Here is a 24054-nt window from a genome sequence, read left to right as displayed (position 1 = left end):
CAAATACAGTTAACTGGATAAAGCTGGTGGGAACCTATAGAATTTCTTTCTCATTTCTTTCTGTTCCTGTCTGTCTGTCCTTATTTGTCCCTCTCTCTATGTAAAAAAAAAAAAAAAAAAAAAGCATCAATCATCAGTTTTTCATTGCGACACCTTAGTTGTTCGTTGATTGCTTTCTCATATGTGCCTTGACCGCGGGCCTTCAGCAGACCAAGTAACCCCTTGCTCGAGCCAGTGACCTTGGGTCCAAGCTGGTGAGCTTTTGCTCAAACCAGATGAGCAACTTCGGGGTCTCAAACCTGAGTCCTCCACATCCCAGTCCAACGCTCTATCCACTGCACCATCACCTGGTCAGGCAGAAAACCCTTTTTGAGGATTTATGCTTACTCTAATTTCTCTTGCCATCCTCCTTTAAATGCACTCCAATTATGTGTTTATCCTACTGTTCTTTTGAAATTTCCCTATAAAGGACCCCCATGACTTCCATGTTGTGAAAGGTAGTAAATTCTCAGTCCTCATCTCATTTTCCCTATCAGCAAGAGAGAGCTGGCAAGATGAGCACTTCCTATTCCTTGAAACATCTTATTTTAGCTTCCAAGGCATTGTATCATCTTAGCTTTCTGCTAACATCACTCACTGACTTGTTCCTTTTAACTCTTCTGTGCTGATGCTTCTTCATCTCTGCCAGGCTCAGTTCTTAGACTTCTTCTTTTTCCTACCTCCATTTACTTCCTTGGTGATTTCATACAGGCTCATGGCCTCACATAATAATCTGTATGCTGAAAACCCCTATACTTATAGCTCCAACCTGCTCCTCTCTTCTGAACTCTAGACTCACATGTCTAACTTCCTACTAACTTGGAAATCTAATAGGCATCTCAGATTTAATGTACCCACAACTGAGCTCCTGATCATCCTGCCAAACCTTTTCCTCCCACAATCTTGTCTATCTCAGTAAGTGGCAACTCTATCCTTCAGGATAGGATTTTAGATAACTTTCAGGTGAGTGTAATGGGTGGAAGGAAGAATGAAAAAAGAAGGGACAGAATAGTTTCTCAAGAAATAATAGGGAAGTCGAGTCCCAACTCTGTCCAAGACTTAGGACGTACAGCTATTAGAAATACTAGCTGAGTGTCATCACTTTTTCCTTCCTTGTACACAGCTGGTGAGAGAGGAAAAATAAGTGGGTGTTTTAATGAAAAAATCTCAGGAAAAAGAGGCATGCAAGTGGAAAGTATCTTGAGGACATCCTGAACTTAAATGCTGCCAGATAAATGAGACTAAAATGAATAAAGGCTAGACAAACAGGTGGTACAGTAATACAGAAAACTGCTCCTGGCCCTGGATATGCAGAAAGAACAAACACAATAGATATCATTGCTTCAGGCATATGGTTGATGCTCTTTCCCAGGGAATGGGAAAAGGAGCAAGGGAAATTACTATGTATGTACAAGGAATGTTGTTGTACCTGTGATCAGTGTGGAAGGTAAAAGACTGAGAACTATTCCAGACTTTGAATCCTGCTCTACACTTACGAAGTCATTTGCTTGTCCACAGCCTCTTATCAAAAATGCGTAGAGCCAGATGTGTTATGAAATGAGAATTTTTTAATTTTAGAAGGTAATAGGTGCAGTGTTTTCAAAGCGTTTGGACTTCAAAACAAGAAGTGATTGAGGAGCTGTACTAATTTCAACTTGGAAGAGCTTGAGCAAGACATAATTCTTGTCAACTCTAATTAAGAAACAAATTCATGTAGATCTCTCTAATTTTACCTCTCTTGAGTTTTTGCTAAAGAATAATATGTTCAGGGTAAATTTAAAGAGGTAAAAACTGATTCTTACCAGAAATGTAGAATCCATTTCTGCTGTCATCAGTACTATGCCCTTTTCTTCTTTAAGTTCAGGGTAGTGATATAAAATCAGTTGGCTGGCTGCAGCTTCCCCTCGGGTCTATAAGGAAGAACACTTATCAAGGCTCAATAAGGTACCACCACAAAACTGCAATTTCAGAGCAATAGAAAGTCTGGAGGAAATTCTGGCTCTTACCATCCCCTTGGGTATCTAGTGAGTTGGAAGACTGGTATGTGGGGGGAAGTTAGGCCTACCAAGGCACGGTCAAAGTGACAGTTTGCACAGTGTTATTTGTGTCTTCAATTGTAAAAGGTTTGGCTTTTTTCCCAGAAAATGTTTACAGTAGGCAGTGAATCCTTCATCGTGGCCATATATTTAAAAACAATGCGGCACAGGAAGCTACCAAATCAAGTTCTAAAGAAAGCAATATGCCTGTGTAATTGCCACTTTTATGGACTAGTGCATTTCACAGTTGAAATCTACTCCCCTTGGCTGGCTCTGAAGACTGAGCTCTTTTAAGCAGTAGCAAACAGCTGGAGAGTTTGCACACGGGCCAGATTTGTAATGTGCAGTTTTAAAATACAATCTGGGTGGGAGGTGGCGGGGGGGGAGGAGAAGAATGAGAACATCATAATTTCATGAAGAACAGACAGGGCAGTAGTTACTAGACCTCAACTCAGACTAGGAAGAGAGACTGGGTTCAAAGCTAAAGCACTCATATAGTGTTGGAGGAAACAACTATACATTCAGAAAAAGATCTCTGGGTTTCACCTCTAAACTTTCAGCAGGAGTCCTTTTAAATATCAATATCTAAGTATTTCTAGGGTACTTTTAATAATTCAGCCTCTCAGTTCTCCTCAACATACTTCTATACTGATTATTTTGATCATAACTACATTTCCGGATCTTTTTCTTAGACTTGTATATGAGCTTCATGAGTGCAGGAACTTTGGCTCATAGGTATCTAGGTCCTAACATAATTTCCAAAACCACAGCATAATGGTTAAGTTCACAGACTTTGGAGTCAATAACCTGGAGTTAATCAGCCCCAGCTCTACCACTTGTTAGCAGTTTGAACTAATTTCTCCAAGCCCACTTTCTTCTCTGTAAATAGAAATAATAATAGGTACTATCTCATAGGATATTTGTGAGAATTAAACGACAAGATATAGAAATATATGGCACATAGTATAACAAATGCTGGGTATTATAGTATGTGCCCAATAAATGATTGCAAGAATTATAAAATAACAAAGTGAAAGCTGCCCCCTCATTCTATTTTGAACTCCCTTTACCCCAACTTCAAAGTCATTATAATTTGGCCTCCAAATATAGAATATCAACTCTAGTTATGATCTGATATAAAATACTGAAATTTATTTAAAAGCTTCAAATGCTTTGGATCAAACTTAATCTAATATTTGGGAATAAAAAAAGAAGAAGAAGGAAGGAAGCAAATAAAACAATACCTATGGAATGAAAACTATGCACTTAGCGCCTTGGAAAGTGCTAACCTGATGAATAAAACTCATGTTAAGACATGGAGCCTACCTTACGGTTAACAAGATAAATACCATACGTAACTCACTCATATTTGTTAAGTGAGGCACATGCAGTACATGTTTTAGAGAGGTCTGGGGAAGAGACAGGAGAGAGTCTGAAGTAGTCAGAGAACATGCTTTTGGGTCTTTTCTAATTTCTAGTTATTTATTTAATAGCGCCTAGAAAGCTAGCCCAATATACTAAGTATGACAATTCACAGCATATGCCACAGCAAATACTGCTGGGAATTAGTAGATATTCTATGTTCTCAAGCCTCAGCAAGGGCTCATGGTCCCACAAAAGGGTAGGACTTTTTCCTCAAGGGGATGAATGAGCACAAGCCACTTACCTGAATATTTATAAGTGCCGTGAAGTGGAGTTCAGTGCCTGACCACTGTCCTACAAAGAACTCATAGCCCTCCCTTCTTGGTAGTGCACATAGAAACTGTGGGAGACAAATACACAAGGAGGTAGGTGAATAAATAAAATCATTTGTTTTCTGTACAACCACCTGTATCATTCACTCAATTTCTTCAATGTTTGGTTTAAAACATTTTTTAAAATTATGAAAGTCATACATGATAATTTATGACTTTATTTATTCCATTTTTTTTTAGAGAGGAGAGCGAGAGAGAGGGAGGGGGAGAGAGAGAGAGAGAGAGAGAGAGAGAGAAGGGAGGAGGAGCAGGAAGCATTAACTCCTGTATGTGCTTTGACCAGGCAAGCCCAGGGTTTCGAACTGGCAACCTCAGCATTCCAGGTTGACACTTTATCCCATTGTACCACCACAGGTCAGGCAATACATGATAATTTAAAATACATACATACATACATACATACATACACTTCCCAACCCACCTAAGAAAAAAAGTATCAGATATCCAATTGGGGCTCTTTATCCATTGTGCCACCACAGATCAGGCAGTATAGTCAGTCCTTTTAATTAATAGTCATACTAGTGGTGTTTTAATGTGGTTTTAATTTGTATTCCCATTATCACTGAGTACCTTTTTAGGTATTTATCTGCCATTATTCATTGGTGAATTGTCTGAATCTTTTGCCCCCCCCCTTTTTTTTTTGCATTTTTCTGAAGCTAGAAACAGGGAGAGACAGTCAGACAGACTCCCGCATGCGCCCGACCGGGATCCACCCGACACGCCCACCATAGGGCCACGTTCTGCCCACCAGGGGGCGATGCTCTACGCATCCTGGGCGTCGCCATGTTGCGACCAGAGCCACTCTAGCACCTGAGGCAGAGGCCACAGAGCCATCCCCAGCGCCCGGGCCATCTTTGCTCCAATGGAGCCTTGGCTGCGGGAGGGGAAGAGAGAGACAGAGAGGAAGGCACGGCAGAGGGGTGGAGAAGCAAATGGGTGCTTCTCCTGTGTGCCCTGGCCGGGAATCGAGCCCGGGTCCCCCGCACGCTGGGCCGACGCTCTACTGCTGAGCCAACCGGCCAGGGCCTGCCTCCCTTTTTTTTAAGTGAGAGAGAGAGGAGAAGGATTAACTTGTAGTTGTGTCACTTTAGTTGTTCACTGATTGCTTCTCCTATGTGCCTTGATGGGGAGGGAGGGCTCCAGCCAAGCCAGTAATCTTGGGCTCAAGCCAGTGACCCCACACTCAAGCCTGATGAGGCTGCACTCAAGCCAGTGACCTTGGGGTTTCAAAACTGGGAACTCAGCATCCCAGGTTGACGCTCTACCTGCTGCGCCACCACCGGTCAGGTCTTGCCCATTTGTTAATTTTTTTTTTTTTAAGGAAAGTTTTTTTTTTTTTAATTTTTATTTATTTATTTATTTATTCATTTTTAGAGAGGAGAGAGACAGAGAGACAGAGAGAGACAGAGAGGAGAGAGAGAAGGGGGGAGGAGCTGGAAGCATCAACTCCCATATGTGCCTTGACCAGGCAAGCCCAGGGTTTCGAACCAGCGATGTCAGCATTTCCAGGTCGACGCTTTATCCACTGCACCACTACAGGTCAGGTCATTTGTTAATTGTTAATTGAACTGCCTGTCCTCTTATTATTAAGTTGTATTAGTTTTTGTTTGGTTTTTTTTTGCATTTTTTCTGAAGTTAGAAGTGGGAGGTAGTCAGACTCCTGCATGTGCCTGACCGGGATCCACCTGGCATGCCCACCAGGGGGTGATGCTCTGCCCATCTGGAGTGTTGCTCCCTTGCAACCAGAGCCATTTTAGTGCCTGAGGTGGAGGCCATGGAGCCATCCTCAGCACCTGGGTCAACTTTGCTCCAATGGAGCCTTGGCTGAGGGAGGGGAAGAGAGAGATAGAAAGAAAGCAGATTGGGAAGGGTGGAGAAGCAGATGGGTGCTTCTCCTGTGTGCCCTGACCAGGAATCAAACCCAGAACTTCCACATGCCAGGCCAACGCTCTACCTCTGAGCCAACCGGCCAGGGTGAGTTTTATAGTATTCTAAATACAACACATTTGTCAATATATGTCTTGCAAATACTTTCTCCTAGTCTGTGGCTTATCTTTTCATTTTCATAACAATGTCTTCTGAGAAGTAAAAACTTTTAATTTTTATTGGAGTAAAATATACATTACATAAAAGTTACCATTTTGACTATTTTTTCCATTATAACTATTTTAAATATATAATTCAGTGGTATTAAGTACATTCATGATGTTGTACAACCATTACCATCATTCATCTCCATAAATTTTTCATCTTCCTAAGCTGAAACTCCATATTCATTAAACAAATAGTTCCCTATCCCTTTTCCCCACAGTTTCTGGCAACCACCATTCTACTTTCTATCTATAAATTTGACCAACCTAAGTACCTCATTTATATGTGCAATCATATAGTATTTGTCCTTTTGTGACCAGCTTATTTCACTTAGCTTAATGTCTTCAAGGTCCATTCCATATATATATATACACACACACACACACACACACACACACACATAAATACACACACACACATTTTATTTATCCTCTCATCTATCAATGGACACAGGTTGCTTTTACCTTTTGGCTATTGTGACCAATGCTTCTATGAACATGGGTATACAAATAGAAATTTTTAATTTTCATGAAATGTAATTTATTGATATTTTTCTTTTAATAGTTTGTGCTTTTTGTGATGTACTTAAGAAATCTTTGCTAAATCCACCATCACTAAGATTCAATCTAAGATCACCAAAAACAAGATCACTAAGATTCTATTACCTATTTTGAGTTAATTGTTGGATAGGTATGTGGCAAGAGTAAGATTTTCCTTTCCCCCAACTAATTACCTTGGCCCCTTTGCTGAAAAACAATGAACCACACATATGTTGGCCCATTTCTGAATTCTCTACTCTGTTCAATTGGTCTTTACGTCTATTTTTATGCCAGTACCATACTGTCTTCATTATTGCAGCTTTATAATAAGTCTTAAAATCAGACAATGTAAATCCTCTTAACTGTTCTTTTCCAAAATTGTTTTGTTATTCTAGGTCCTTTGGATATCCAAATAAAATTTTAAAATCAGTTTGTCAACTTCTTTAAAAAAGCGTTTTGCCTGACCAGGTGGTGGTGAAGTGGATAGAGTGTTGGACTGGGATGCGGAAGACCCAGGTTCGAGACCCTGAGGTTGCCAGCTTGAGTGCTGGCTCATCTGGTTTGAGCAAAGCTCACCAACTTGGACCCAAGGTCGCTGGCTTGAGCAAGGGGTTACTTGGTCTGATGTAGCCCCACAGTCAAGGCACATACATATGAGAAAGTAATCAATGAACAACTAAGGTGTTGCAACGAAAAACTGATTAATGCTTCTCATCTCTCTCCGTTCCTGTCTGTCTGTCCCTAACTATCCCTCTCTCTGACTCCCTTTGTCTCTGTAAAAAAAAAAAACAACCAAAAAAACAAAACCTATTGGGATTATATTCTAAATATCAACTTGGGGAGAAATGGCAACAATATGGAGTCATCTAATCTATGAACATGGTATATCTCTTTATTTACTTAGATGTTTTTATTTTCTTTCAGCAATAGTTGAAAATTTTTTTTTGAGGAGCCTAGAAATGATTACCAACACAAATTCAGCTGGCCCACCTCACCTATTCCTTTCCCTTAGGTCTTGTAGTAGCTCTTTACTCCAGCAACAATTTCATAATTCCTTTTAGATACATATAATCAAGATAGCATGACCAAAATTCAAAAGAAAACAGCCAATAAAACAGACACTTAAAGGAAGTTGAAAATATTATGGTCTAAGGTGCTTCATCCAACATTTACTTATACAAGTAGATTAAGATTCAGATCAGGCCCTGGCAGGGTAGCTCAGTTGGTTAGAGTGTTGTCCTAATACACCAACATTGTGGGTTTAATCCTGGTCAGAGCACACACAAGAATCAACCAAATGAATGCATATATAAGTGGAATAACAAATTGATGTTTCTCTGTCTCCCTCTCTCTCTCTAAAATCAACAAATTAAAAAAAAAAAGAAAGAAAGAAAAAAAGGGGCTGAGAGGCCCTGGCCGGTTGGCTCAGTGGTAGAGCGTCGGCCTGGCGTGCAGAAGTCCCGGGTTCGATTCCCGGCCAGGGCACACAGGAGAAGCGCCCATCTGCTTCTCCACCCCTCCCCCTCTCCTGCCTCTCTGTCTCTCTCTTCCCCTCCCGCAGCCCAGGCTCCACTGGAGCAAAGATGACCCGGGCGGTGGGGATGGCTCCTTGGCCTCTGCCCCAGGCGCTAGAGTGGCTCTGGTCGCAACAGAGCGACACCCCGGAGAGGCAGAGCATCACCCCCTGGTGGGCAGAGCGTCGCCCCTGGTGGGCGTGCCAGGTAGATCCCGGTCGGGCGCATGCGGGAGTCTGTCTGACTGTCTCTCCCCGTTTCCAGCTTTGGAAAAATACAAAAAAAAAAAAGGGGGGGGGCTGAGATGTATCTAAAAAGTCAGAGACTTATTGGACCAAATTCATATGATATCATAAGGCTAAAAATTTCACTTATCACGCCTGTTGGTGGCACAGTGTATAGAGCGTCAACCTGGGACACTGAGGTCCCAAGTTCGAAACCCTGAGGTTGCCAGCTTAAGTGCTGGCTTATCGGCTTGTGAGCAGGCTTGCCAATTTAAATGCAGAGCTGCTGACTTGAGTGTGGGACCACCAACATGATCCCAAGGTCATGGCTCAGCTTGAGCCCCTGGGATAAGGCATGTATGAGAAGCAATCAATGAGCAACTAAAGTGATGCATCTACAAGCTGATGTTTCTCATTTCTCCCCCTTCCTATCTCTCTCTCAAAAAAAAGTCACTTACCAGTACAATCAACATATGAGTATCTTTGTTAAATAAACAGAACTTTGACACAAGATAGTATGGAGCATAAAAAGACTGGTTAGAAAACATCCTTGTTTGACAACACTGATAAGCAATCCAGAAACTTACAGTTGGACAGGACTGAGCCCGGTTCCAGATCAGATTAAACTTCTCTTCCTACAGGTTAGAAAGAAATAAAATTCACAAACACAACACATAAAAGTCCGCAATCACACTTAAATTCAGCAAGTCTGAATTCTAATACTAAAATACAAATAAAACAATCTAAGTTCCTTCACTTACAAATCCTTCTTATGACAGACGGGAAAAACCAGTTGTATTCTTTGCTGTTCAGTGTCAGATCTGTGTGGGAACACAGTACATTCCAAATGCTCCAAACTCTCCAGGGGACTCTGCCAAGTGTCTGAGACATCAGGCCACTAAGTTTGACTGAGGAAAGGCTAAAAAGGCCTGTTCAAACAATGAGCCACTATTAGAGATTTTGGCTGTTGAACTTATGGAGGGCACATGTATGTATGTATAAGGGTAGAAAAAAAATGGCAATACTCTCACTACAACCAAAAGGCCAGGCTTTATTTTTCCATCTAAGTTTTTCTCCTTAATCTTACACTTACACATGTAATGCTTGGTGTACATGTGTGCCTGATATAAACTGACCCTAGGCTACTTCCTGATTTCGGAAAGAACAATTAAAGAGTTAGCTGATAACACAGTACACCAAGTGCTGTTCTCAATGGTCAAGCATCGGGTGGTGACTATCTCCAAGACAGCAATTTCAAGAAGGGGGGAAAACCCACAAGAAAATGCCACTTGCTAAGAAAAAATGCCAGAAAAAGATTAGGAGGAGGTTTCAAGTCAGCTCATATATAGGTTACTTATAAACAAGAAGGGAAGAAATATATGCTAGAGACCCTGTATTAAATTCCAATAGCTTGGAAAACACCAAAAAGAAATAAAAGACTTGGAAATTGCTCAGTGACATGAACTTACACCAAGCTCCCTTGTCAGAGACTTGACTCAAAGAGACATTTCTAAACCAGAAAGAGGGAAAACAAGAGCCATAAATATACCATATGGAGCTCCCAATCTTTGGTACTCAGGGCACAATAAAAACCCTCAGAGCTATAAACTTAAGTTCTCAAGAGGCAATAAACATAGGAAAAGTAAAGGCAACTGCCTGCTAAGGTTAGAGACCTGACCTTCATGTTATAACACTCATTTCCCCCTCCAAACTACTTACAGGAATAACTGCATAGACTGTGTCTTTTGCTGCAAAATACTGCTGCCAAATCTGTACAAAAAAGAGAGTATGTCTGTGACGCGTGGGTAATCTTTTCAACCTGCACCAAGAAATGACGAGGGTTTTCACTGCTCACAGCAACATGCTATTTGACAACAGAGAAAAAAACCCAACATGATGCTTTTATTACTAGTACATGATTACAAAAAGATTTAATACCACCTACTCTTCTAGACGATTAAACTGTAACTCTTAATAACAAATTCCTGTCAGAGAAATGGATTCTATGACCTTGTTAATCATTTTTCTCAAGAAGTGCCTTGTATGCAATAGACAAGCTCTTTTTTTTTTTTTTTTTTTGCATATCTTCTCTCTTCTTTCCCCAAACCCAAACTTAGAGTGGGTGTTCTCAGAGCAGGACATCAGGCACTCAGAACCCAGGGTCTAGAGTCAGGTGGACCTGGATACAAATCCCAGTCCCAGTCATTTGCTAGCTATACTATTTTGGATAAATTACTAACAAATAACTAAATAATATCTCTGTAACCATCAACAAAATAGCAATAGTATCAACCTTACGGGATTGTTGCGAAGATGACTTGAAATAATGTAGGTTTGTGCTTAGCACAACAGAAATACAATGCAAACTAGAGCCAAAGTGTTTTGAATGCAACAAAGAGGCCCTTAAATCCCAGTTAGGGTATGAGTGCCAGAGGAAAGACACTTGAGGTGCATCTTGAAAATTAGCCAAGTGAACAGGGAGTCTGGGAAGACAAACAGGTAGGACAGAACATAAGGGGCACATTCTAAGTAGAGAATGACAATATTAGCAAAGGCACAGAAGAAGGGGAAGACGTCATAGCCAAGGTGACACCCAAGCTGGTGTTAAAGTTGCTCTGCTTTGTTAACATTCCCATTAAAATGGGGGGCCTCAACTGAAGATACTAATCAAAGTGTGATCTAACCAACAGAGTACAGAGGACTATTATTTCCTAGGACTTGTGCATATCACTCTATCATTGCAGCCTGAGGTTCCTTTGCTTTTTTTCATGTCAGAACACTGTCTTCTCATCTTAAGGATAGCATATCCTGCTTATTTTTATTTAATTTATCTTAGTAGATAGTTTATGAATCAACAATGAAATATTAGACTGATAGATTTTCCTAACATAATTGATCTTGGTTATTCAAAATTATTTTAACAAGCACAAATTTGTATCTAAAGTTATAGGTCTAAATATTTGTCACATGATCAGGACTTCTGGGCCTGGCTTCTCTGTTCCCTAAAGGACATAGGTGTCCACTTTCCATTGGCACTTCTTCCCAAAAGCAATTGAGGTCTCCTTGAGACTCTGAACAAGCCTCTGTTAACAGAACTCTTGCTATCCTTAATTTTGTGTCTGTCCTTCTTTCAGCTAAAGCTCCGTGAGAGTAGGGGATTTTCTCATTTATTTCCATGGATGGCACAGAGCCTGGCATTTAATAGGTATTCAATAAATGTTTGCTGAAATGAATGTTACAGCACCCAAAGGAAACCATGGCAATTTGGCACAACTTTCCATAAAGAAATATGATGCAGAATCAAATAGACATGGATTGAGTCCCAGTTGTACCACTTACTAAGTTACTTAATCTGTTTAAGTTACAGTTTCTTCAGTGGCAAACTGGGGATAATAGCACCTACTTTACAAAGTGGTTATGAGAATTTAAAGAAATCATGTATATGAAGCACTAAGTACAGTACCTGACACATAATGTACTGCTTTTACTATTTTGCTTCTCTCTATATACCTAAAATATAATCCATGGAACTATAAGGCATGCCAATAAATAGCCCATTATAGTCTAATTAGAGAAAATAATCATAGACATGAAAATTTAAATAGCAATGTAAATCAAGGTATTGGAATGACCAAACAGGCAAGATAGGTCAAGAGTGCTCTGAAGGTGTCCAAGAAACTTCCTGCAGCCTGACCTGTGGTGGCGCAGTGGATAAAGCGTCGACCTGGAAATGCTGAGGTCGCCGGTTCAAAACCCTGGGCTTGCCTGGTCAAGGCACATATGGGAGTTGATGCTTCCAGCTCCTCCCCCCTTCTCTCTCTCTGTCTGTCTCTCCTCTCTCCCCCTCTCTGTCTCTCTCCTCTCTAAAAATGAATAAATAAAATAAAATAAAGAAACTTCCTGCAGAAGTTTTACAATAATGGAAGATGCTGAATGCCAGGCAAATGAATATGGGAGGTCACTGAACATTTGTGAGCAGGCTACTAACATGATATTTTTATTCATTTATTTAAAAACACAGGCCCTGGCCGGTTGGCTCAGTGGTAGAGCGTCGGCCTGGCGTGCGGGGGACCAGGGTTCAATTCCCAGCCAGGGCACATAGGAGAAGTGCCCATTTGCTTCTCCACCACCCCCCCCTTCCTCTCTGTCTCTCTCTTCCCCTCCTGCAGCCAAGGCTCCATTGGAGCAAAGATGGCCCGGGCTCTGGGATGGCTCCTTGGCCTCTGCCCCAAGCACTAGAGTGGCTCTGGTCGCGGCAGAGCGACACCCCGGAGGGGCAGAGCATCGCCCCCTGGTGGGCAGAGCATCGCCCCTGGTGGGTGTGCTGGGTGGATCCTGGTCGGGTGCATGCGGGAGTCTGTCTGACTGTCTCTCCCCGTTTCCAGCTTCAGAAAAAACAACAACAACAACAACAACAACAACAAAAAACACACAAACACAGCACTTACTCTGTACCAGGAATAGTTTTAGTACTTTACAAATATTAACTTGTTTAATTCCCCCAAATAACTCTTTGAGGTAAGAGCTATTATTATCTCTACTTTACTGATAGAGAAACGAAGGCTCTGAGGAATTAACTAACTTAATCATTCAGCTAGTAAGTGGAGAGAGCTAGGACTTAAAATAGGCAGCTTGGGTAGAATCTGTGTTCTTAAGCTATACATTATACTTCTCCATAATGCAAGCAGGACTTAAAGATGATTCAACTGGTAAGGATATGATAGGGGCAGTGGGGGCAATAAAAGCAGGGAAACCTATTTAGAAAGGAAATATAGTAATTCAAGTATAGAGTAGTGATAATTTTAAATAAAATGAGGGTAAGAGGAATAAAAAAGAAAGGGGAAATGTGAGTTGACTACATATATAGAAGTGAAACCAAGAAAGACAAGTTTTCTCATGCCACTATTTTTCATGTAATTCATCATGTTTGCTATCTATGGCCACTTTTCATTCTGGCTAGAAAGAGATGTCAGGAAATGTCCTCTCCTTTCTACTTTCAGATTTGGTTCACAGAGCACACTATATATTTCATAAAGTATGTCAATCAATTTTCATCATTACCTGTTTTATTTCTTCTGCAGTTTTGTCTTTCACCATCTCAATGTTAAAGATTGAACCAAGAGTCTGAAAGAGAAAATAAAAGGCAATTACCATCCACAATTTAAAAAATAAAATAGCTTAACTTTATCTGCAAGCCTTGTGGGAAGCAACGTGTCAGAACCATGAATCAGATCTCAGAAAGTAGAGAACAAGTATAAGAAAACCAGTATGCTCAGAGAAGAGAGCCCCGAAGCCCAGGCAGGTTTTTACAGTTCTAATCCTGGGGAGTTATCTATAGGTACTTCCTAAATCCCTCGCCCTCAAGACGAGCACTGCAGCACTTTACAACTGGTAAGAGGAGAAAGTTTGGCTATCTTTAATTTAACTGCTATTATGCCAGGAGTGGCAGCTCATTATTTGCAAATTAAATGATAGTAAAAATGTTTTTATTTTATTTAAAAAAATGTTTCCATTGGTTTGGGGGGGAAGAGGGAGAGAGGGAGAGGAAGAGAGAGAGTGAGAGAGAGAGGGAGAGAGAAAAGCACTTAGCTGTGCACTCATTGGTTGCTTCTCATATGGGCCTGACAGCACCCGTGACCTTGGTGCTGAGATGACACTCTATCCATTCAGAAACCCGGCCAAGGCCTTTATTTGATTTTAAAAAACAAATTCCTATAGAAAAAAAGGTATAACTATATTTCCTCTAGCACCCCTAGGACCCCTACTATGCTAGGGGTCACATCAAGGACAAAAATATTCATGGAAATATTTCTCATCTCCACAGTTGGTAAATCACAAAATTACTGAACCAGTGTAAATATGTTCACATTTGCAGCCTCTTATTATAGATGTTCTATGTGGCTTCAAATTTGGATGTTTAATTAGAAACCTACCTTGTCCTTAGTGAATCCTCTGCTCGTATGCTGTTTCCCCAAAGTGTCTGTCTGAAATATATGATAGACAGGATATTAATTTAAGACTTTATTCAGAAGAAAAAGACCATCAAGCTAGATGTGGTGCCCAATATCTCATTTAGTAATTTTGCACCGAAGAACTTACTTCTCTCTACTCCACAGAGTAACTGTATGCACGGTTCTTAGAGTTGTTGTGAGACAACTTTTCTTTGACTAAGTTTCTGAGATACAGAGATGAGAAAGGATTCTTTTGTTAGTAACCAGCATCTACTAGTACTGAAAATGCATTCTATACCTGCCACTCGGACATAAGAGACTCCTTCCCAGAATGAGGGCTGCCTGGGTTTTAACTGTTAACTGTGCCCTGCCCTCTCATCCGCAGCACAGTGAGCCAGAGGAGGTGAGAAAGAGAAAGATGTATTTCCCAAGGCCGCTTCTCATCTGTGACAGCAATTTTGATGGCAGACATCCTTAGCAGACTACAGAGATTTTTTTTTAACAGGGACAGAGAGAGTCAGAGAGAGGGACAGACAGACAGGAACGAAGAGAGAGATGAGAAGCATCAATCATTAGTTTTTCGTTGCGAGACCTTAGTTGTTCATTGATTGCTTTCTCATATGTGCCTTGACCACGGGCCTTCAGCAGAGGGAGTAACCCCTTGCTCGAGCCAGCGACCTTGGGTCCAAGCTGGTGAGCTTTTTGCTCAAGTCACATGAGCCCGCGCTCAAGCTGGCGACCTCGGGGTCTCGAACTTGGGTACTCTGCATCCCAGTCCAGCGCTCTATCCACTGCGCCACCGCCTGGTCAGGCCAGAGATTTTTTAAGTACTCTGTCTTAATATTCCTTCCTTTAACTTAGACTTTCAAGAAAGGACAAGAATTGAAGGTGATTATTTTCTCTCTTGATCCATTATCTCTGATAAAGGTTAGAGTCAGGAAATCCTATTTTGAGCTGTTTCTGATACTGGGGATGGGTTGTTCTGAGTCTTCTATACAGTTTCTCAGTTCAAGACCATGGCTTTCAGAGGGAAGGAGTACAAGCTACACCTGGCTTTCTGAAGCTGAAAAACACTTTCTGCATACATCCTGCCTTTCGGTACTCTGTGCTTTAATAAATCCAAGCCTTTCATAGATTTTGCCCATAGAACTTCTACCCACAAATTAGACAAGAACCTGGGGTAGAAAGATCCATGGATACACATGGTCTTTCTGGTCATACCCCTATCCACTGACAGCATCTTAATGCAGTTTTTCCTTCATATTTAAACTATCCAAAAAGAGAGAACTGATTTCCACTACTCTTACCGCTTACCCTTAGGTGAAAACAAAACAAAACAAAACAAAACAAAATCCTCCATTTGCACAGTGCCTTCAGCTTTCAGTCACTAAGCCTAGTTACATTCTTTTTCCGCAATGTCCCTCCAGTTCATCTTTCATTTCCATTTTCACTTATAGAAATAATAAAGCTTATTGCATTTTATCTAATCAAAGACACCAATGATCTTAAGAAGCACCATTATTTTATGTATCAGAAAATGGTGCCAATTAAATAACACAATATTTATATTTCATTATCAATTTTAAGACAATTTTGATGTTAAAATGTGAAAAAAATGTAAACTTGAGAGCCCATGAAATAAAGTAATTATATTATAATTAAAACTATGTGCCAAAGTCTCAAGAGCACTTATATGTATTTAAATGAGTACCTTACTACTCCCCTACGATGCTTTTGAAATCTGTGGGGACTTTTTTGTTATCACAATAGTTGACTGTATGGTGACACCTACATTTGTGGGAGGGCCAGGAGTCTAAATGAGCTGCAGCTTTACAGACGGGTTCTACATAATGAAGACTTTTCCCTCATTCTGCACGTCTAGCCAGACATCCTTGTAAGTGAAAGACATTTTTATAATTACCTGAGCCTAGAAGCTGCTTTGCTGTTCTTTCCTTCCTTGGTTTTTCCTCCCTCCCTCCCTTTTTTTTTCCTCCCTCCCATCCTCCTTCCCTCCCTTCTTTCCTTCTCTTCTTTCCTCCCTCCCTCCTCTCTATTTTTTTTTTTTTTTTAGAGAGAGAGAGAGTCAGAGAGAGGGATAGGGACAGACAGACAGGAACAGAGAGATGAGAAGCATCAATCATCAGTTTTTCGTTGCGCATTGCAACACCTTAGTTGTTCATTGATTGCTTTCTCATATGTGCCTTGACCCTGGGCCTTCAGCAGACCGAGTAACCCCTTGTTTGAGCCAGTGACCTTGGGTCCAGGCTGGTGAGCCTTGCTCAAGCCAGATGAGCCTGCGCTCAAGCTGGCGACCTTGGGGTCTCGAACTGGGTCCTTCCGCATCCCAGTCCGACGCTTTATCCACTGCACCACCGCCTGGTCAGGCCCTCCTCTCTATTTTTTAAAACACATCTTTAATAAACACTAAAATTTTCAGAAACACAACTACTTTGTAATTTGAGAGAAGACTGTATTGTGGAATCTCATGAGGGTCACTGATTATAACACTACTCATGGTTTGGGAATTTTTGTAATTACCAACCCAACACCCCTGTACCTGACAGTTTTTGCTGCTTATGCATTCATGGTGCTTTCACATGAAAGTGAAAACATCTCACAGAATATTGTGCCCAACAACTCACATACTAAATATATATTGTATTAAAAAATACTTTCCAGGCCTGTGGTGGCACAGTGGATATGGCGTCGACCTGGAACACTGAGGTTGTCGGTTCAAAACCCTGAGCTTACCTGATCAAGGCACATATGGGAGTTGATGCTTCCTGCTCCTACCCCCATCTCTCTCTCTCTCTCTCCCCCCCCCCAAAATGAATAAATAAAATCTTTAAAAAAAATACTTTCCATTATATTACTGTTAAGGCATTATATTGATCCACCCCACCCCCCCAAATTATATGTATAGGTGAGTTATATTGTCCATATTTTATTTCAGGGTAGAAAAAGAATAATTTACAAAAAAATTATGGCAAAAAGGAGATGTCGATGTCTGCTCTCATGTAATAGGAACCGTTGACTCAAAGTAAAGACGAGGCTTTGGAAATGGAGTCATTAACCATTAGCCTTCCTCTGTACTGTGATATAAGAAAGACAGTAAGTAAACATTTCCCTAAGACTTGTCATAATTTAAATGCAATATTTATTTATTCTGCATCTTATCATAAAGTTGAATTCTAAGTCTGTCTACAAAAAGGGACAAGAAGCTTTCCCAGATAGTATTAAAAGTTTACAATACAGTAAAGAACTATAGTATTATTGGCACTATAAGTTTATTATAGGAAATTACATTTGTTAAAATATTTGCAGTAGAATTGTTTGTTCACTTAAAGTTGTAAACTATGTGTGTCATATGAGGTTGAATTTGCTCCCTATTAACCCACTGACTACTGCTCTCATTCTAATTAACCACTTATTAAAAGATTGAGTAGATTCTCTTAAGACTTAGGACACCCAAAGCAAAATAAAGTTATTTTTCAAGTAAAAGAAAGATCTCTCATTTTAAAACACCATGTAGAATCTCAATTTTCCACCGTAACTACCTTGTTTCAGACCCACACAGCCCACACCTAGATTACTGTACATTTTCCCTGGTTTTGGCCTCTTCCATTTCAATTAGTTCTGTGTATCACCTTAGATAAGTGCAAGTTGAAATTAATTTACTGGCTTCTGGCCAAAGTTTTTTATAAAAAGACAAAATAAATAATAAGAGTACAATACTTGTAGCAAAGGGATTGTTTTGTAAAAATTTTGTTTAGGTTACAATTATATACTTATTTGTGTACTGAATTACAATATAAAATATGTTTCTTGCCTGGCTAGGTGGTGGCACAGTGAATAGAGCATCGGACTGGGATGCGGAAGGACCTAGGTTCGAGACCCCGAGGTTGCCAGCTTGAGCGTGGGCTCATATGCCTTGAGCCAAAAAAAAAGCTCACCAGCTTGGACCCAAGGTCGCTGGCTCAAGCAAGGGGTTACTCGGTCTGCTGAAGGCCCGCGGTCAAGGCACATATGAGAAAGCAATCAATGAACAACTAAGGAGTCCCAACAAAAAACTGATGATTGATGCTTCTCATCTCTCTCCGTTCCTGTCTGTTTGTCCCTATCTATCCCTCTCTCTGACTCTCTCTCTGTCCCTGTAAAAAATAATAATAATTAAAAATATGTTTCTTACTATGGGTCATGGTCAAAACATTTGAAAAGCACTGCATTAGATTAATTTTCCTATACACAGCTTACAACATGCTTTCCCTCAGCTTTGATTCTTATTTAAAAATAACAGCTATTAAACACTTTTTTGTCCCCCAATCTCTGCAGCTCACTGCCATGTGTGCCTTACCATGATGACTCAACTGTACCCCTGGGAGCAGCAACTACCCTTTCTATCCCTCTGTATCTCCACATGACCACAGTAATTTGCCAGAAAAAGTAGAATAGCATTTATGCATGGAGATTGAGCTGAACAGAGAGAGGCTATGTTCAATTCGTCCAGCTGACCCACTAATGAGCCCATTTCAAGGATAAGCATAGGGGCAGAGGGTGTGGGACGGATAAATATATCACATGACTGAGACAAGCGTCAAGAGTGAGTCTTAGACGGATGTAACAGAGGGAATCTGGTCATTTTTTAAAAATAAAACGTCGTTCAGACTTAAATATAAATAAAACAGAAATAATGTAAGTTATTTATTCGGTACTGGTCCGCAGCCCGGGGGTTGGGGACCACTGGTGTAGAGCACTGGTGAGCCAACAAACAACACAAAAGGGGAGACGTCTTACCTTCTGTTCCATACATTTGATAAAGTCACCTTGCTTGGAATGCCCTACTGGCTGCTTCCGAAGCTCACTGCGCTTCTCCAGTCGAGACTCAAATGCAGCGGGGTCAGACCTGATCAAAGATAACCCAAAAGTTAAACCACCTGGGCCTTTTCAGATTTGGCAAGAATAAAGCAACACATCCCACTTCTACAGAGCGAGGACATGGGTATTGAGAAGCTGAAGGCTTTGCCTTCAGTTAGTTAGGCAACAGCACAGGCCTACAAATCAAAACATGGAAAATGAAGTCTAGTTATTCAATTATTGTTACTTCTCGAGAAGCCTGTGTAACATTTTCCTCCTGCAGAATATTCTAGGGTAACAGGAGAGCTCGGTCCCTCAGGTACTTACACTCTAGGTACTTGGAATTCAAATACTCAAAATGGGAAGGAGACTTTGAGGTCATTTTGTTGGGTCCCCACCTCCAACCCGCAAGCAGGAATCTAATAGCATTACTACTATACTGCTCACAAAAATTAGGGGATATTTCAAAATTAATATGAAGCGATAAAAAAAGAAGCATTTGGGCCCTGGCCGGTTGGCTCAGTGGTAGAGCGTCGGCTTGGCATGTGGAAGTCCTGGGTTCGATTTCCGGTCAGGGCACACAGGAAAAGCGCCCATCTACTTCTCCACCCTTTCCCCTCTCCTTTCTCTCTATCTCTCTCTTCCCCTCCCACAGCCAAGGCTTCATTGGAGCAAAGTTGGCCTGGGCACTGAGGATGGCTCCATGGCCTCTGCCTCAGGCACTAGAATGGCTCTGGTTGTATAACCAGAGCAACGCCTCAGACTGGCAGAGCATCGTCCCCTAGCAGGCTTGCGGGTGGATCCCAGTAAGGCACATGCGGGAGGCTGTATCTGCCTCCCTGCTTTTCACTTCAGAAAAAATACAAAAAAAAAAAAGTAAAAAGAATTCTTCAGGCTATGTAACCAGTGCTATGATACTTGGCTCTATACACTTTGGTGAAGACTCCAGCTCCTTGGCCATGAGACCTTCAGTGTCATAGGTGATGTCTACAAGACCCAGCACATCTTGCTCACCTGTCTGGTGGAATCCTGGCTGGTTAAGGCACTATAGGAGGTCCCTGTTCCATAAAAGTCCTTTCCTGAGGTAACATTAAACATCACTTCCTTTCCTGCCATGCACATGCGTGTATGCATCTTCTTTTCAATTGTAGTGGGCAAGCTCCTGGGTATAGAGTGGCTCCAGGTGTCCTGCCCAGCCAGGGCCACAAGGACCAGAAGCAGGGTCAGTGCTGCCCCTGTCCACAGCCACACCTAGGCCTCCTGTGATGAGTGGATGGAAAGCAAGGGGTGGCTTAGGCAGTGGAGTCTGTACCCCTGCCTTGGACATCTTTTATTAAAATGTTATGAGCCTAAATTTATCTCTCTGTATCTTTCATCCTCAGGAATAAGAAAAAATGTCTAATTCCCTTTAAACGAGTACTTGAAAATCACTATATCACCCCTTAAATCTCTCTTTTCTAGGCCAAATTTCTTCAGTTTGTCTGGGCCCCTTTTCATATACGTGACATGTGAATCTTTCTTAATGTGGACCTGCTCTCTGGATACACTCCAGTTTGTCCACACTCTAGATATAGTAGGCCTGGAGCTAGACCAACTTACCAATGCATAATATGATGTAAAAACCCAGATTGTGGGCTGAAATGGAATCAGCGGGGCACACAGCCTTGTCCTGTTGTTGCCTTACATACCTGTGGTTGGTACTTTAAGAGCCCAGGTTTTAGTGAGTATGCTCCAGTACTTCCCAATTAGGACTGTAAGTCCTTTTAAAATCTCATGATGTTCACCTACCTATTTGGTCCTAGGTCCTAAGGCCAGGCCCTGTGTTGCCTCTTCCCTTAACTTGGCCTAGGTTCTATTGATTCCTTTTTTAGCCCTGCTTTTACATCTCCCTGTTCATCTACCTCAACCTCATGCTCTTTTCCTTTTTGTATTCACACAGCTTTCCCTCCCATCTCTCTGACCTGTCTCACTCAGCTGCTTTTAGGACTTAACCTTTCTCTTCTCCTTTTCATTCATTCAGCAAACTTTGTTGTCCCTTACTTATTGTTTACCTTGCTAGGCTTTGGGGATACAAAAATAATTAAGACCAAGTCCCCATTTCACGGAGCTTACTGTTTAGTGTGAGGGACAAAGATATAAGCAAGTACAGTAAAATGCTATGGTATATGATGAAAATTTGCTCAAACATTCCCAAATGGTTTGAGGTGGTTTTATGCCTTTGTACTTTGCTGCTGCTCCCCTGACTTGCAACATCCTTCCTCAACTCCATTCCTGTATTCCTTTGTGCTAGACCACAGTGCTCCAAGAAGTTTTAGGAATAAAGCTAGGGAGACAAAGCTCACAGCATAAGAGCCTTGTGGGGAACACTAAAGAATATGGACAGCATCCAGCGGTCAGTGGAAAGCTCACACAGCAATGTTGATGGGAATGATCTGGTGGGGAAGGAGAATAAAATAGGTCATTAATTTGTCCATGGGTAAGAATGAAGAGGGGTTGTAAAGTATTCAGAGTATAAGTAGACAACTCTCCTGAGATGCCTGTTTGTGAAAGGGATCAATGAGGAAAGGCTGAAGGGGAATGCAGGTCAAGGAACAGCTTTTAAGATGACAAATACTTAAGTATATATGAATGCTGTTGTAGGAGAGCAAAAATATTCATTAGCTTATTCCACCATTATTTCTAAAAAGAGAAAGGTCACAATAGTAGCAGTGAGACAGACTGGGTTGGAGGGGTCCAAGATGAGTGGGGAAGACTAGCTAGAGGATGACAGCGAGAGTCCAGATGGTCTACGGCCATACCACCCTGAATGCACCCAATATCATTTGATCTTGGAAAAGTCCAGGCAAAGATGATGGAGGAGTAAATTAAGGTTATAAAAGCAGAGATGAGACAGAACTCAAGAAGTTAGAGCACTTAGTCTTTGGTTTCCTTTCATAAGACAACTGCCTGCCCACCCTGCCAAATTCTTTCCCAGGCCCCTTTAATTCACCTTCAATCTCCTTCAGCTCTTTCCACTTGAACTCTTCAAACCCTTCCATGGGCCCTATCACCCACCTCAACTTCCTCTAATCTCCAGGTCCTTTCATTTGGAAGCTCAGGATGTTAGAAACCCTGGATCCCAAGTCAGATGAATCCCACCCAGCTGTGTGTTCTTGGGCAGGTCTCTTAGTCTCTCTGATCCTCAGTTTTCTCATCTCAATGACAGGGTTCAATTGATGATCCAACTGTGACACTACTAGTCTTTGATGCCCTGCTCCCACCTCCAATCGCCTTTTCTTGCCGTTAGGGCTCTAGCTAGGAGCTTGGAAATACCAGTTCTAGGCCAGGTCTTCTCCGGAAGGCTCCATTTCCCCATTTCTAAAAGGACAGGTATCTTGGGGCTGCCTGCTTCATAATGGCTGTTAAGAGGCTTTGAGAAAAAGCCAGGGCTTTGCGGAGACTCTCAGCTGTGACACTAGCTGTGTGACATGAGAAACGTGATGTTGCCTCTCTAAGCCTAGATACCTCTGAGTGGGAACAGTAACAGCGCCCATCTTCCAGGCTGTTTTAAGCTTTCAAATGCTGAAGGCCCACCATAAAAGCGGCCCAAGCACCTCCCCTCTCCCTGTCTACCCCCCCCCCCCCCCCCCCCCCCCCCGTCCTCCGACTGCCCGTCGGGGCCCGCACCTGCGCAGCTGCTGGATCTTATCGCGGTAGCGGTCGTAGAAAGGGTTGGTCTCGAGGTCGGCCCCAATGCCGCTGCCGTCCGCGCCCCCCGCGGGCCCGCGAGAGCCGCAGCGCACCGGGAACACGCGCAGCTGCGCGGGTGACACAAGCCCCAGGCCCAGGGTGCGGCTGCGCACGGCGCACAGACCGCGATAGAGGCCAGCCACCTGCAGGACGGCCGAACCCGCACCACCCACTGCCGCCACCGCGGCAGTCATGGCTGCCCCCACCCTCTCCTCCTCGTCCTCGTCCTCAGGTGCCCCGGCCCGCGACCCGCGCGTCCTCTCCATCGCGCTCCGAGTCCGTCGCGCCGGCCCTCCGGCTTCGAGGTTCCGCGCGCCCAAGGTTCCGGGAGCCGGGGCAGAGTTGGGGGCGGGAGGCGCGGGACTGGGAGAAAGTGTCTCAGGGCTCCCGCCGCGTCCGCGCGCGTGGCACTTCCTTGTGCTACTGCTCGCTTCCGCCCCGCAGCCTCTCCGGATTCACGGTACCAGCAGCCTCTGCTCTCCAAGTCTCCTCTTGAAAGCCGCTCGGATCTGCTGGTGCTCGCCGAGTTTGCCCTCTCCTATATTCTCTTGGCACTTACTGCAGTGGTTGTCCTTCAGCATCAAAGGTCCTTTCATCAGTTGTTATCACAAGAGCAGCTTTTCTTTACTAAGCGTCTGTGTGTGCAGGACACTTACTTCACACCCTGTGAGGCAGATTTTCTCCTCATTTTACAGTTAAGGAAACAGGCTGGGAGTTAAGCCAGCTGCCTCCCAAGCCCTGTCTCCCTCTGCTTCCTGACAACCATCTTGAACTCCGGACAAACTGAACTACTCCTCCCCAAAGAGACACCTGTACTTGTCCTGACAAGGCTTTATTATATAGGCTATTTGTGATTCCCAGAATGCTTTCTTCTTTTTTCTTCACCCAATGCCGCCACCTTCTTCACCCCCTGAACACGTGTGAGCTTCTGGGGTTAGGGACAGTGACATCAACATCTCTGTCTCTCCTGCTCCCAGCACAGGGCCAGGCCTGGAGTAGGCACTCTGTGATCGCTCTGATCAGATTTGCCTGCATGGAAGTCCCTTCTGTCCGGGTCTTACCTGATGGAAATCCTTTCTGAATGATGGACCCCTGAGGGGCAGGGACAGAGCCTTCAGCTCTGCTCAGTCCAACCTATACTGATGGAGACTGGCTCTGACTGTGGCCTATGCTGGGAGTAGTTTGATGGACTCAGGTTACTAAATTCTTCCAAGTGTGGCAGCCTGTACTTGCCACAGGATTTGTTACACTGGCTGGTCCTGCTACTTGGATTTACATGTGGCCTTCTCATCATTAGGGCTGGATTCACAAGTCAGCACCTGC

At 42.6% G+C, this 24054-nt stretch overlaps 1 protein-coding gene across 1 annotated transcript in view; it reads right to left on the bottom strand.

Moving 5' to 3' along the window:
• Positions 1 to 23549, bottom strand: part of ATPAF1 (ATP synthase mitochondrial F1 complex assembly factor 1) — a 31242-nt gene extending 7693 nt beyond the window's left edge. Inside the window, exons 1-8 of the mRNA XM_066269279.1 lie at positions 22669 to 23549; positions 18943 to 19051; positions 14131 to 14181; positions 13259 to 13321; positions 9917 to 9967; positions 8785 to 8832; positions 3742 to 3837; positions 1842 to 1949 (exon numbers count right to left, since the gene is read on the bottom strand). Coding sequence (XP_066125376.1) covers positions 1842 to 1949; positions 3742 to 3837; positions 8785 to 8832; positions 9917 to 9967; positions 13259 to 13321; positions 14131 to 14181; positions 18943 to 19051; positions 22669 to 22997 — 855 coding nt within the window. The 5' untranslated portion in view covers positions 22998 to 23549. The remainder of the gene's footprint in view (positions 1 to 1841; positions 1950 to 3741; positions 3838 to 8784; positions 8833 to 9916; positions 9968 to 13258; positions 13322 to 14130; positions 14182 to 18942; positions 19052 to 22668) is intronic.
• Between the last annotated feature and the right edge of the window lie 505 nt (positions 23550 to 24054).

The sequence above is a fragment of the Saccopteryx bilineata genome, chromosome 3 (genome assembly GCF_036850765.1).
Source record: "Saccopteryx bilineata isolate mSacBil1 chromosome 3, mSacBil1_pri_phased_curated, whole genome shotgun sequence".
NCBI lineage: Eukaryota > Metazoa > Chordata > Mammalia > Chiroptera > Emballonuridae > Saccopteryx > Saccopteryx bilineata.
The sequence above is the reverse complement of the archived record's forward strand: the minus strand, read 5'-3'. Positions and strand labels throughout refer to the sequence as shown.